The sequence below is a fragment of the Amborella trichopoda genome, chromosome 5 (genome assembly GCF_054954075.1).
Source record: "Amborella trichopoda isolate Santa Cruz 75 chromosome 5, AtrichopodaSantaCruz75HAP2 v2.0, whole genome shotgun sequence".
NCBI lineage: Eukaryota > Viridiplantae > Streptophyta > Magnoliopsida > Amborellales > Amborellaceae > Amborella > Amborella trichopoda.
This window is the reverse complement of record NC_142340.1, coordinates 26,661,799-26,677,583: the sequence shown is the minus strand read 5'-3', so window position 1 is coordinate 26,677,583 and position 15,785 is coordinate 26,661,799. Positions and strand designations below refer to the sequence as shown.

Below are 15,785 nucleotides of genomic sequence, written 5' to 3'. Positions count from 1 at the left end.
CCCTATGATACATAGGTACATAGCACAACTGATAAGGGTGTGAAGGGTTAACCCTTGATGAGATCGGAGAGATGGCCAGGGTAGTTGGCCAAGGGACTTTATGACCCTTGTATGTGATTGGTAGGCCTAAAAGGAAAATTGGCAAATCCTCATCATGACCATCACACGACATGTACATATGATAGTCATATTAAGAAGTAGACATAATTGTTCAAAAAATCGAACCGGCCAATGACCAATTCAACCGTCCTAATCATGTAAGTCTCAGCCAGTCAACAGAGTGTTAAGAAATAAAAAAATACAAAAAAAATAAAAAACATGGGTGTAGATCCTATAAAGCTGCTACCTTAAACAATCCAATTAAGGCTTACCTCCAAATTTTATCATTACATGTAATTTTGGTGTAAATATTTTTTAGGATTATCTAAAAATTTATTTTCATATCTAATTATGAAATTTTATACTCCAAAAATGGTTAAAATCAAGTAGATCTATAAACATATGAAAAACTTGAAAATGGACAGTATAGATAATGTGTTGCGAGATGAACTATTTATGGGACTCAAAAATATTTTTTCTATTCATATTCATACATCTTGATGTTAAGATGATCAATTAAAGGGATTTTTAATATTAAAACAACCTTTTCTGATTGATTTTTGAGGTGCATCTTGTTAGTCCCAATAAAATAAAATAAATAAACAACTTACTTGGATCTGTCTTTAAATCACACGAAGGACTTAAGGTTCCATACCAAAACTTATAGACCAAGCCATCCGGTGACCAGCTACCTTGAAAGTCCTCTTGGTGAATCTCGTTCACCAATTTTCCATCATTTTCTCTTGCTATTACTTGAGAGGTTAACCTCTTTTTATAGATAACCATATTTTGTAATTCTCACATTCATTGTCAATAGGAGTTGAGATCCAAATATAACTCCTGCCTTAATTTCCTTAAGTGCAGCCAATTAAGATTAACAAGTTGTCATCAAACTGTTAATCCTATGCAATGAGCTAAACCTATCATTAGTGCACTAATGACTCTCATAATAGGATATCATCCAAGCATTCCTACAACCCTCAAACACCATCTTTCTCCCCCCAAACATTATTTTCCATGACCAATGTTTACATGCATGGATTGTGAAATAGGTAAGCAAAGGCATCCAAAGTGAGCCAAATTTCCCAGTGCCATGCCCAAGAAAGCGCCATCAGATTCTTCCTGGAGCGCTTTGTTCTTCGAGAGCATTGCCTTGATGGAGTTGAGGAGTCTTCTTCCGAATATCATTGGAACTGGTAACCGCCAAAGAGGCATTTGTATTTTCATTTCCATTACTAGAAGAAACAACTCCTTGCTTGTCCACAGGTTCACTAGTGTCCTCATTATTAATCTCTTTGATGACTCCTGCAACTGCTTTTACATAGCCAAAATCACTAAAATGAGAACGATCCAAAGATATACACTATGTGAATTAGTATCATATGCCAGTGGTTTAAGGTATATGGTTCACCAATGGGAAACCCACCCCCTATTCCAGATGATGTATGTATTAACCATACCAGGGCGAATGTCCAGCATCTGGAACTATGTTACTCCACCGCCCATCATAGAAAATGGATGGGGGATGTCCACATGCAGTATATATCATAAACCATATACCACCATAGGCTGTACAGTATACTTTGCATTAAGCTATTGGAAAATGCAACAAAGCTAAGAATTACAACGACCTGTGGATGGTAAAGTAGACGTTGTCAGTGCAGGAGGAGCTAAGGATGTTGAAGAACCTTTCTTCATCCTCGTCTGCATTTAGTGGCAGGTCACATTCAATACTTACAGATAACAAATACAGAGAACTTCTATTTTAATAGAAATTTTACTATGTTCTATTCAATGGGTCATTACCATCCAATGAAATGATAAGACGGCGATGGACAGAGAAGGTGGCCCATCAAAAACAAATATGACACTAGTGGTGGGTCCAATAATTTTTTCAAAACCGTCTATCATTTTATTGGAGGGCGATAACCCAATGGCAATGGTTTTCCATAGTCCATGGCACTATTGTATATATCCTCCAAGAGCAACCAATAGAAACAGCTTCGATAAGAGACATAAATGTAAAGGTGCATGGGGCCCCATACTTTCACATTCTCTTCACAGTGCTTGACAACGGCGTGAATGTTTAAGTAATGACCATGAACCAAAGTGTATGCCCATAACAATAGCTTCCTTGAAATGCTTAGATCAAGTGTCTCAACAACAGGTCGGAAGGGAACACCTTCTGTGCCTCGTAGCGATAGCCCTCTAGGTGCCAATCGAGATGTTGCTATTATATAAAGATTTACACCAGATGGCAGGGTGCCACAATAACTCTCGCGATAAAAATTATATGTACATTTTAGCAAAGTACTAGCAGTTTCCATATTTTCAGCGGACGCTTGCTTGACAGGGATGTTTTTGATTTTTAACATCTTGTTCCTCTTAACTTCCATACTTTTCTGATATTTTGGGTCTTCAATGGTTGTATTCCATAGCTCATTGTCTTGTATATCAACATGAAGCTGCCAGCCAGGGTCTAAATCACCAGTAGCTTGAGCTACAATTTGGGTTGGCGAAGGCTCCTCAGGTAAAGACGTAATGGAAGCCAAGCTCAAAACAATAGACCGGCACCAAGCAGCAGAAGCATGATTGCATACTTTCGCACAACGGGTATTTGAGAGTCTAGGATTCTTGAAACGTTTCCTGATCTTCTCGTTGATTAATTCGAGTGTATCCAGCCTGACATCTCTCTCCAATGATTGGACATATTTGTGTATGTAACTATTGGGAATGCCAACCAACAAAATGTTAATAAACAACAAAAAATCTTTGCACAAATAATGCCATCTCGGAACTAAAATTCTAATACAATCACCTGTAAAGAGCATCCACTGAAAACTCTGGGCATAATGAATTGCCCAGTTCAGGCAAAGAGGCAAAATCAGTCCATGAGCTTCCATGGTCCAAAAATATGTTGAATATTCTTTCCAGAAGGTGGTCGAGAGAACCAGCATTGCCAGTAGCAGGAATCACACTCCGGTTGACTGATAATGCAAGGGCCTGGGCATACCGACCAAGAGCAACAGGAACTATATCTTCCAGGCACAATGAAAACTTTACCAAAAAAGAAAAACCAGAGATTAGCAGGCGGAATATTTGTTCTAAATGTCAATAAATAGGAAAAGAGTTCAAACTTCAAACTTATGAAACTTTTGACTCCCCAAGAACAGCAATTGATGAAACAATTGTTGACCCACCCTCTTATCTGTTCGAAGAGATGAGTAGGCCCGTTCAAGAGTGCCGAAATCCTCTGTCTTCTCTAAAAGAGTTAAATACAGCAATATATATTTTCGAATACAAGTAATAAACTTCCGAGAGCTTTCTGGCAATCCCAACTCCAAGACCTTTTTGTTTCCTCCTATACCAGGGGTCCTCCGCCTAGAAATTGTAAGATTTCTATCTTAGTTTTCGACATTTTATTTACCAATACAAGATTAAGACTTCTTTAAGGGTAAGAATCTTGTTGTTACCTTGCTTTTTTAACTATACTATCGATCTCCCACATATTAATGGTAAAAGATGATCGAGATGACTTAAAGCAGAATGATAACTCCTCCTTTGCCCTCTCCAGGTCTCCATCCTCACCCCTCCTATATAATCCTTGAGCAAGCATATACCTGGCCTTGTGAAAATGTTTCAGTTCCCCCTCCACACAAACTTCAAGGGCCATGATACAATCATTGAAAAGAATGCTCCATGCCTTTTCTAACTGAGTGGTAGTTATAAGCTTTTCCTCCTGGTCAGGGCATGCCCCAACGCATGATAATACATTGGTTTTACACAGCAGTTCAAGATCCTCAGCAGTCCACCCTAATAAATTTAAGATGGTATCTTTTGTTGATTGATGAAAAGAATGTGCAGCCACAACCTGAGAAAGTAAAAAAATAAACAGAAGATTAATTTATAGTGATAGCACTATTCATTTCCAAATGATGGCAGCAACTCAACAAAATACCGCCAACTACAAAACTAATACACATAACAAACGACCAAGTACACAAGTATTTAACACTTACCTGCAACAATTGACCACATAGACATAACACAAACATGAACATCAAGAACATGTTCTCAACAAATTTACACCAAAATTCAGAAATCATGTAAGAAACATAGGGAATATATAAACCATTTCCTACGCTACTAAGAGCCTGCAATTAGGTTAGAAACCACGCCATATGACATGGAGAGGCCAATAGAGCTTCTGAAGTTACTACCATGAGTCAAGCAAGAACTACGAAGGATGTGGACAGTATACAACTCTATAGAGATCTCTCTAAGTAGGTTAGAATTCTTCATAAGACTTTCAGAAGTTTCTTATGATCCTTCAGACACCTTGTGGAGCACCTTTCCAGGGATCACTGATTTGTCACTAATTCAAAAAGGAAAAGAAGAATCGTTTACCTCCAAAATGACAGCAAAATTTTCCACTAATACAACTAAACTAATGTGGACAGTTGTAAACTGCAAGAGTCACAGAGGAAGCAACAGAAACCTCTTGTTGCTAACTTGACCGCATAAGAATCCATGAATATCACAATTTCTTATAGGAAGTATATTAACCATGAATATTGCAATTTCTTACAATCCGCACAAGAGACTTTTTGTAATTAGTGCTTACCTAACATCCTTGGTCAGTTTTGGTACAGGGCTACCCACATACTTATTGTGCAGAGCAGGCAGCTTATTTTTTGTATAGAGCTCCCGACTTGTGGGAAAACCTATTTTTTAAACACCAGTAACTCTATCTTTTCTCAATAGAATAGAACAGTTAACACTTTCAAAGAAAAAGAATATCGCAATTTTTTTCTTCCCTTTTTTTGGTTTTTTTTTTTTTAGCGTACATTTGACTCTATAAAAGTAATGTGCAAAATTAAAGCATGGCATAAGAAAGGCTAACAACAGGACAGGAGCTCTGTACAAAAAGAAAAAAATGGGAAAACCCCCTTTCAGAAAATGATCATATATCACTTCTAAGAAATAGCAGCCAAAAAACGAGGCTCATGTACAAAAACGATACACAAGGGCAAGACAAAGGCATGGAGGTGTTGGGAGAAACGAAAGTTGTGGAGGTGCCAGAGGATGCGAGAGAGAAAAGATCGTGCAGAGCTAGTGTAGAGCAAAGATAAAAGAGAGAAGAACAGGGCAAGAGAGGGAAGTTTGAAAGGGGAGAGAGAGAGAGAGAGAGCGAGAGAGAGAGAGAGAGAGAGAGAGAGAGAGAGAGAGAGGAGGGGAGAGGATTCATGCTTCATGCTGGCCGTGTGGTGGAGCCCCAAGCTTGGACAATTCGTCAGCGCCTGATTAGTTTCTCAGGGCACATGGCCGAAGGTTACTCGAAGTCCCCTGCATAAGACGGCAACAAGAGCAAAATAATATGCCAATCTACATGGAGAACATGTAGAGTCTTAAGTCCAAGCAATGACATTGTCTCCTTCCAAAAAATGGAGACAGAGAGGGATTGGTTTGGCGAACTTGTATGAGGCCTTCAACCATTGCTATTGTTTCAGCAATAGTGGAGTCAACATGCCCTATGAATCTTAAACAGGAGAGGAGGATAACTCCCTTGGAATTCCCAAGGAATCCACAAAATCCAGCAGGTCCTGAGTTCCTCAAGGAGCAGCCATATATATTGAGCTTGAAATGATCATTCGCATGGGCGAAACTAGGGATGACAAAAGTTGACAGAAGGTGCTTGAAGGGACAGCTACTAAGTAAGAGAGTGGCCCCAAGATGAGCTAGATGGGGTAAACACATAGCCCCTTCAGAGGTTTCTGACGTTGTGAGGCTAGAGATTGCAGGGAGAAGCTTTGCCCTTGAAGATCCAACTGTTTCATTCTCTCCATATGCCCCACAATAATGCCAACAGTAATGCTGTCCACAGTAGTCTGCCAATTTTGGGTATGAAGGGGACATCACGGCCTCAGAGATTGTGGCAGGTTTGTCAACAAAAAATACACAAACTCACAACATAGAAAGAGGTGTTCTACTGTTTCTTCTTCTCTTTTACACATGATGTATCGGTTAGGGAGGTGGTGACCCCCTTTCTGCAACTACTCGATGATCATTGTCCAGCCCGAGAGCAGGATCCAGCCAAAGGCTTGGCCTTAATGAAGGACCAAACCTGCCAATGCCAAACATTGTGGCGAGTGGGGTATGCATTTCGGAGAGGTCACAAAGATAAGTAGAACAAGGAGACCGAAAAATTCCCCGGTGTGAAGACAGGGACCGAAACGAAATTATCTCGTCTAGAGTTGGCGAAGAAGCCCCAGAGAGAATTGATGGGTATAAGCCGCTGACATGCCTCATCCACAAGGACCACTAGGGAGAACAGCAACCAAATAGTTTCATTACCCCTCAGTTCTACAACATCCCCCCACCGAGATGTCCTCATTCCTTGTCACAGCAAGGAAAGGCCACCTAACTCCCATGGCTTGTACCCCACCCACAAATCCTTCCAGAATTGAATATGCAGTCACCATGCAACCATGAACCTGCTGTTTACCTTGAATGCTTGCTGATTCCTGGTATCACTCTTCCATGCCCCTGAAACCGTATAAAGGAGACACCTGGGTAGCCAACCTCCATCTTCCACCCCGTACTTTGCTAGAATGACCTCTTACCACAGCTGCACATCTTCTGTGGCAAACCTCCACAACCATTTCCCCTGTAAGGCTAAATCGCTTTCTCTAATCCTCCTAATAACACACTTATTTTTCAGTAAGCAAACCTTATTCTAAGCAATATGGTGGTACTTGTGTTCGTTATTTCCATAGGAAACTTTTCATTAGTCTTTCTAGATTTGTTTCAACTGACGAAAGCATACGAAACACAGATATCTGGAAAATAGGGATATTGGCTAAAGTGGCTTTGATAAGAGTTATCTTTCCTCCCAAGGAGAGGAACCTGCCTTTCTAGCCAACTAATTGCTACGTAAATTATTAACATATTACCCGAAGGTGCCACCTAGGCTTACCAAATCAAAAGGGAGCTGCACGTATACATTCCATCCACATCCCAAATATTGCGCTAATAAATGGAATTCCTGCAATTCCAACCTATCCCCCACCAATTTCATTCTACTCATGCTCGTAGCAAGCTCAAAATCTCTAAGAAATATCCATATGTTATCAACCTAATGTCGCCAAGAATTTCAAAAAATTATGCCAACATCTGCATAAAGAAGATGATTGATCTCTGCCCCCTAGGCTGTATGGAAACCCTCAAAGGAGAGTCTGGACTCATATAACCTGGAGATTGACTGGGAAAACCTCCCAAATCAAGGGGAACACGAATGGCAATAGGGGATCTCCTTGGTGAAGACCCCAGGATGCTTTGAAATAGCCTTCAGGCGGCCCATTAATCAAAATAAAGAAGCTAGACTACCTCATACGGGCGCTACATCCAGTTTCTCCATTTCATGCATAAATCTACCATAGGCAGTTTCATCTAGCAGAGACCAATCTGTTAAGTGTATGGAACCATGTCAAAGTTACAAAACTAGAAATATTCTCTTACAACGGACTACACAAAATCAAATACAACACAATTAATGACATGACAACTTTTGCCTTCAATTACAGCCACTTAAAATTGAATTATAGCCCACATAATCATAAAGCCAAGGAATACAACTCTACTTAGGTCCCTTAATGAAAGTTCAACCAAACTATGCAAGGGGATTGAGCACAAACCTGTTAAAACTCAAGTGCCATAAAATTCAGCACCATGCAAAATACAATGGCAGAAGTATACATCAATTCCAAAATACAAATACAATCTCCAAAATACACAATCAATCATCCTCTCTATGTCCGTTTATGACCAAAGTCTTAACAACATACCATCGAATGACTATCCCGATGGCAACAAGAATCCGGCGAATTTCACATCATCTCAATGGGAAGCAATTAAGCATCATAAAATCCACACGTTTGTATGGAACTTTTAATCAAGAGAGGCTCAAAAATTTGGCACAAAATTCATGGGAAAAATGTGAGAGAGGCATAAACTTCAATCAATTTGGTGAGAACTCAAAGAAGTTTGGGCATGGGAAATTTTTGGCATAATTTCCCCTTAAAATGTCACTAAATTAAATCATCAAGGGGGTGATTTAATTGATTGATTTGGATCAAAAAATGGCATAGAAATCTGAAGATTTCTCAATCCAAATTTCTCCTAAATGAACTCAAATAACTAGGAATCAAGGGCTCATAATCTACGATCAATCTTAACCGATATACTCATGAATAAAGGAGGTAAAGAGTTATGATACCTTGTAAATTGAGAATTCTAGCCACCAAAAAGCTTCAAGGATGCATGGCTCGATGAAGAATTCCCCCCAATTAAATCACCAAAAAACTAAGGTATAACCGCCAAGCTTGAGATGAAGCACAAGTGGAGCTTCAAGCTCAATTTCTCTCACTTAGTTCTCACTCTTCACTCTACACTTTCTTACCCTAACCGTCACACAAATGAAAGAGAGAGAAAACCAAGGGCGGCGTGCCACACTAGTGAGAGAATGAATGCACAAATGAGCAACCAAGGGAGTATTTATAGGCTAGCGTCGAGATGCTTCTAGATGAGTTATTTTTGGCCATTAAAATAAGTTATACATGGTATGAGAGGGCTTGATCCTAACCGCTCATCACTCATCATGTCATCTTGATGAGTGGATGAGATTTAACACCATTATCCTCCTAATAAACCCTAAATTCACTCCTAATATCCTTACATTAATCTTAAATCCATATCAAATTCAACTTGCTTCTAGAAATGTTCATGCTAACTCAATTTAATAAAAATGAAGAAACATAAGTAAGGGCATGCCCGTTTAATAATTTAGCATATTCTAGAAGCAATTTGAATTTAATAATTCGCTCCAATCCAAGTCACATTGGTATGCATGTACACCCAATCATGATGCCACATAGGATAAACAGTTATATGCATAATTCCATGTGGGCTTAAGGTTTCAATCATAATTTCAAACCCTATGGGCCTTCTAGAAGCGCCCCCCCCATGTGCACACAGAAAACAAATCCTACACATCAAACATGTAGTCAAATTATTTTCTCATATTTCACAGAATTTCACATGTCACAAAATAATAGGAGTCACAATCACACAAAAGACAATCAGTCTCGCCATGGGCCTTGACATCATCAACACATAATTCCCATGTCGTTGTGATGTGATGCCATCTCAGACCCCACATGGCATGCATTGGCCATTTAGGTGTCACGTGTGGGACCGGGGGTGTCCTTGTGTGTCATTTCCTTAAAACAAATCTCAAAACCTCAATATTAACTCAGACAAATTCAAAACAATCCCCAAAAAAAATTCCAAAAAACCTTCAAAGCATACTCCATCGTAATTACTAAATTTCGCATCATATTAAAATATTAATGACGAAAATTAAGATCATATGGATATGAATTGGGCAATGGAGTACTCCACGTAGCAAGACTGAGAATCAAAAGTAACCTCAAAATGACCCAACAAACCCATGACCCACATTGTCAGGTAGGGACTCCTACTTGGCATTTTCAACATGTAGCTCAGGACTCTCAGGTTGTAGTGGATTAATGATCGTCTTGGATGATCTTTGGTTGTCGATTTGTTTATTTTGGGTGTTGATTTGAGGAAGTTTTCGCAAAGTTTTGATAACAAATTGAAGATTTCAAGGGCCAAGAAGAAATCGATATTTTCTTCAAATAATTGGTAAGTTTTTATTTCCTAGTACAATAATACTTTTTTTGGAGCAATGTCTTCTTCACAATCTCCTAGTAACAAGGATACGGCTTGGAAATGTGCAAAATTAAAAAATTTGAAAGACCAAAATTGTGTTATTTGTACTCTTTGAGGAAATACTTATATGGGGGGTATTTTTGGGCAAATCTATCACAGGATAGTGAATACAAAATCTCCGATAGCTGATACTTTTTGAGTTAATGAATAAATCAAATGCCTACTATCAGATAAATCACCTTAATATTTTTTCTCATGCATTAACCTAATTTTTTAGATTTTATTAAATTTTGTTATATTTATTGACCGCATCGGGGTGATGCACCCACATCAAGTTGCATCACCACATCCAGCAATTTAAAACACTGGTTCAAAGAATCATGTATAGTCAAAGCCATGTTGACCATACCTTATTTATCATACCAAGACCGGTACTACTACATTGATTGTATATGTGGATGATATTGTTTTAAATGGTAGCCGCATCAGGAAATTCAGCTACTTAAGAGTTATCTTGTGAGAGAATTCGAAATCAAAGACCTAGGTTCATTTAAGTATTTTCTTGGAATAGAAGTGGCGAGGTGTAAGAAAGGAATCTTTATCTCCCAAAGGAAATTCATATTGGAACTTCTTAAGGAGACAGAGTTCAACACTAAACCAACTGAGACTCCTATAGAATAAAATCGCAAACTTGATCGCCAAATGGGTGAAGCTCTTAAAATACATTTCAAAGATTAGTGGGCAGACTAATATATCTCACTTACATGCCCAAACATTACATATATTGTGAGCATGATTAGTCAGTTTATGCATGCTCCATGGACTACCCACCTTGAGGTTGCTATCGAAGTCATCGGGCACCTAAGATCATCACTGGGTAAAGGACTGTTGTTTACTAATCACTGGTTCTATTATGGACTAAAGATCAACGGCAATTGCACTTTCGTTGGAGGTAACCTTATAACTTGGAGGAGTAAGAAGCAGTCAGTAGCTAGATCAAGTGCATGTGAATTACTCTGGCTAAAATTTCTTTTACAAGAACTTGGATTTCCTGTGAAGGGGTCAATGTCCTTGTATTGCGATAATGAGGCAGCTACAAGTATTGCTCACAATCTGGTCCAGGATGATAAACTCAACATATAGAAGTGGATCGACATTTTCTAAGAGAAAGAGTTGCTACCAGAGAAATCTGTCGGCCATATGTTAGAACAAAAGACCCGCTAGAAAACATTCTTATGAAGGCTGGCCAGAAACCTAGATTACTAGTGATCTGCAGCGATGCATGACTGATATCTATGCACTAGCATGAGGCGAAGTGTTGTGAATACCAAATTTTATATTTATTTTTTCTTGTATTTAAGTTCTAAACCACTTATATTTCTTTTCTCCTTTCATAAGGACAAATTTGTCTTTCTTCCTTTCAAAAGGGTAATATTGTACTTCAACTTTTATTGTTATTATTCAAAAGTTTAAGTGGGGTGTGGGAGACACCACCTTGACCCCGCTCTCATTCTCTCCTCTTCTCAATATAATTCTCTCTCTCTCCCTCAGTCCTCTCTCTAAAACTCTCTCACCCTCTCAACCTCAAATCTCTCACTCTTCTCTGTCAATTATCTACTTGTTTGTTGTATTTTTGTTGTTAGGAGCTCTAGGGCTAGCAATGCCTAAGAAGAGGAAGGGGGTATGTAGCAGGGGCTGAAAGGGTTGGCAGCAACAGAGGAAAGAGGGGGTTCTCCTTGGAAAAGACAGTGGAACTGGAGGGAATGGGGAAAGAATGGGCTTTCCTTTATTTTACTTTTTTTTTGGGGGGGGTGGTTTTCTTTGGGGGGGGTTGGGTTGCCAGGTGGGTGGAAGAGACTAAATGGGGCAAGGGCTAGGTGAGTTAGGTTTCTATCATCAGTATGTCACTGAGCCAGAGTGGGGAAAGGAAAAGGGGTTGATTGTAAGAAAGGGAGAAGGAAGGGATTTAAGGGAAACACCAGTCTGGGTCCATTAAGTGTGGGCCTTACCACTGTCTTCGTCGCATTGCTGTGGATTCGTTTGGAGGGTTTATGGGGAAGACCAGGTGCCACGTGAAGTCCAAGCTGGCAGGTTTAATTAAGGGCTGATTGGGTTCGGCGGAAGTAAAATAACTAACAAAGGGGCATCTGGTGGGTGCCTGGAGGTTACAAGGATCGTCGATAGGTCCGTCAGGACGAGAAACAATATATGGTCGGGTCTCTAGCTTGAGTCAAATCTTCAGCCCCTAAAATTAAATCGCTCTGACGGGAGGAGGCTTCGGGTCCCATCCTTCCATCAACAGATTGGGACAGTCGGCCAAGGTGTTGTAATTGATGAGTGCCCACTTATCAGCTCTCAGTAGCAACCACAATAGTGTTGGGAATTCCCCATGCTGGCACAAGGCTAGAAATGAGGGCCAGTGGCTCATAGAGGGGATTGAAGCAATGATGGTAGGGTATGGAGAGGCAATAGTTGGAAGGTTTGGCAGGGGCACACTTGTCCTAGGATCAGGGGAGGTAAAGTGTTGTCCCCATCAGCTATGGAAGGGCCTGTATTGGGATGTGGGAGGGGATCGAGATGCCTTAGCAAGGCAAATGCACCTGGAGCATGCATTAAATGTTGCACAGCAAAGGCGGCGCATGTGATACTAGAAGGGCTTCGAGCCATGGGAGATTTGACAAGTGGCTCAATGTAGCTGACAGATGCATCGTAGGCTGAAAAGTCTAGGCAGGGATGCAGCTGATGTGTCAACGGGGGGGTATTTGATTGGAGGGACGGTTAAGGATAGGTAGGCAATAGGATGCTCAATTGGGGGACACGTTCTAGTCTCACAGAAAAGGATGATGCTTGGCCTTTTTTTTTTTTTTTTCTTCCTTTCCTTTTTGGGTTTTGGGGGGCATATGCCTGGGAAGCTTTTGATGTCTGGGCTAGGGCTATGGTTTCAAAGTCTCTTTGAAGCATGCTTCAGCGATGGGGCATGTGTATGTGCCAAAACATAGATCAAAGTCCAAGATGTCATGTACGAAACATATATAATGGAAACACTAACATAATGGAGAGACAAACAACATCTAATTCTCCATGTAGAAGACCTCAGCAAGCAAACTTGAAAAATAAGGAATAGAAGAAAGGGGGGGGGGCAGTGATCTTGAACTGTATGAGGTTATGAGTGCCAATTCTGCATTACCAGATCCATTGGAGGGCATGCATTAGATGGTATTGGATTTCTTCTAGTTTCTAGCCAGCTTGACACACGATAGCTACAATTGGATGGTAAGCCAATGGCTCTATAATGAAGACAATAGATGATTTAAAAACACACTAAAAAATATATTTAGTCATCAGACCTTTGGAAACTGTTTTTCTTACTCTTATGTGCAATCTTCCACGCATATATGTAAATGAGTTCTTTGATCGATTCAGATTGCTATAACTTTCCCTTCATGCAAGAAACCAATGTCCTTTAAGAACATAAAATGCATATAATCTATCAAAGAATTAGCAAACACCACATTAATGGAGAAGATAATGCTGGAATTTGTAACACTGTGATGTAACCAAATCCATTGTTCGAGATACCAGTACACAAAAAGCTTGAATCTGACCTTTATAGCATGGAAATCGTGTTTTCCACAAGCATAAAGTAACTTCATACGTGATGCATGCATCCTATAAACAGGATCTACAGCACATGGATTCATACTGGATGCCTTGCTGTAATATGAAAAAGCTTCTTCATATGTATGGCTCAGCTTCTCACAGAGCTTACCCAAGTAGAAAGCATGTGACCAATCTGACCTGCAAAGAAAATGTTGGGAGAAGTAATACCAATTGTATACACAGAAAAAAAAGTGGAAGAAAATAGTTGCATTGATTTCAATTACTTGTATGCAAATGCCTTCTCAAAGTGTTTCATTGAATTTCGGCAATACATTGTCCATGTTTCATCCCTCACAGGTAGAACACAGCGCTGATCATAAAAGGGCACAACATTCTGTAGGCTGTCATAGTAGACTAGAGCTAACAACTCATGAATCTGGCTCTGTTAAAAAAACAAAGATTACAACACAAAGCTACTAATAGTAACAAAAAAGCTAGCAAATATTGCTAAACAACTTCCATTCTTGAGGTCAGTAAATATTAGAGGCCAATCCATAAACAAAAACCTGCTCAACAGGAGTTTTTGCTAGAGCCAGACTCATTAACAAACAGCGACGACTCCTCCTACGGCTGGCTTGAACTCTCTGGGGTAGAGTATCACTTCTCCTCCATTCAACAACATTTATATGCTTACTCCCATCATTCAACAAGAGATCAACTTCCTATTTTCAAAGCAAAAAGCAGCAAGATGAAGGCAGGCAGCATAGGACATGTCTAACCATTAAAAAAATAGAATATTTCTCCTACTTTATATCTTACCTCATCATAAATATTTGCAAGCCTCTGCCAACTCTCAAAGCGGAAGGGGTTGTAAAGTAAATCATACTTAAAGAGGTTAGCATTTTGCTCAACAAATTCCTCCCCTTCCTTGGTAAGAACAAACCCAGGCCATTTATCAGTTGCATTCATTTCCTCAGCCTGAGCTAGGAAGTAATACAAGTTGCCATAAACGTCTTGATAAGAATCCGAGCTGCAATAGAACATTTAGAATAACAAGCATACAAATCATCATTAGAAAATATGAAGACCCCAAATTTATGGTTCTAATCAACGATTCATAACTCATTTACAACCAGTGTTACCCAACCCTCCACAAGGGGCATGGTATAGCGGTCGCCACATTTAGACATGGTCCTGACCGTGACCGTACATGTCAGGTGATGTCACTGATTCTGAGTACCATATCGCCAATTATATAGAATTATGTTCCATTTGTGTCATCAAATTCAAAGTGCCCAAGCAGTAGTGTGAATTTATATTGTAGAAAGGTCATGAGTTCGAGCTCCACCCAGTCCAAAACTTGATTTTTTCTCAACATTATTTTACACTTTTTTTTAAGTTAATCAGCATCAAAACGTTGCAGAGGGGTTTGATCCCATGATGTTCTGTTAAGATGACATTGCCAAGACCATCAGGTGCATGCAATTTATTTATTTTTTAAAATATTGGTGTATAGATTGTATTTATTTTCATTTACAAAGGAAAAAGTTGACATAACACTATAAAGATGTGTGAAAAGTATTGATCTTTTTTCACCTTCCGTAGTTGACACTCTAGACACACAGAGACAAAGATACACATGTCGGTATCCATGCAACACTGTTTACACCTAAGAAAAATTACCGAATAAACTCAAGTTCATCAAGTTGCGTTGTTTTAGAAATGAAAAATACCCAAGTTTTTGTTATATAATGCGTTTGAATTTTTTAACACATTAAAAGGCATTTTGTAATGTGGTTTGACTTGGTGATACGCTGGCTACAATCCCATGAAAAACACTTCCCACTTCAGAAAAAAATGACCGCCAATGTGACAAACTCATCCAAGATATTCCAAGTTAACTGTTTAACGAGGCAAGTTGACTCAGATTTGGCAGTGAACAAGTCAACCACTAGTTGTAAGAAAATTTAAATTAACAGGGTCTTAGAATATGGATGTAGAACATTCACCTTCCAATCAGAAATGCCTTGCCCGATTGAGTTGCATTTCGATCCGGAAAAACAAATGTAATGATTGATTCCACACTTTCACAGGAAATCACCATTTCACAGAGCTTACATTCACTTAAATCAGGATCATCGAGGAATCTATCAATAGAGTGTTTCATCAAGATATCATCAGGGGGATGTGGAAAGTGTTTATATATGGCCCTCAATACTCTTCGAAGTTTAACCAAACCAGCTCTCTGAAATGAATAAGAAATATCAGAAGAGAAATGAGAAAATAAAGGGCTTTACCATTGTTAAAAATATTGTAGCATCAATCTCAAGCAGCCA

At 39.4% G+C, this 15,785-nt stretch overlaps 1 protein-coding gene across 1 annotated transcript in view; it reads right to left on the bottom strand.

Annotated features, from left to right (window-relative positions):
- Positions 1 to 852: 852 nt before the first annotated feature.
- The window catches only part of LOC18431771 (Tetratricopeptide repeat (TPR)-like superfamily protein), a 33,043-nt gene continuing 18,110 nt past the window's right edge, over positions 853 to 15,785 (bottom strand). The window contains exons 10-20 of the mRNA XM_088866386.1: positions 15,459 to 15,694; positions 14,269 to 14,479; positions 14,016 to 14,171; positions 13,734 to 13,891; positions 13,455 to 13,647; positions 3,573 to 3,970; positions 3,300 to 3,480; positions 2,918 to 3,156; positions 2,145 to 2,823; positions 1,731 to 1,803; positions 853 to 1,410 (exon numbers count right to left, since the gene is read on the bottom strand). Coding sequence (XP_088722512.1) covers positions 1,211 to 1,410; positions 1,731 to 1,803; positions 2,145 to 2,823; positions 2,918 to 3,156; positions 3,300 to 3,480; positions 3,573 to 3,970; positions 13,455 to 13,647; positions 13,734 to 13,891; positions 14,016 to 14,171; positions 14,269 to 14,479; positions 15,459 to 15,694 — 2,724 coding nt within the window. The 3' untranslated portion in view covers positions 853 to 1,210. The remainder of the gene's footprint in view (positions 1,411 to 1,730; positions 1,804 to 2,144; positions 2,824 to 2,917; positions 3,157 to 3,299; positions 3,481 to 3,572; positions 3,971 to 13,454; positions 13,648 to 13,733; positions 13,892 to 14,015; positions 14,172 to 14,268; positions 14,480 to 15,458; positions 15,695 to 15,785) is intronic.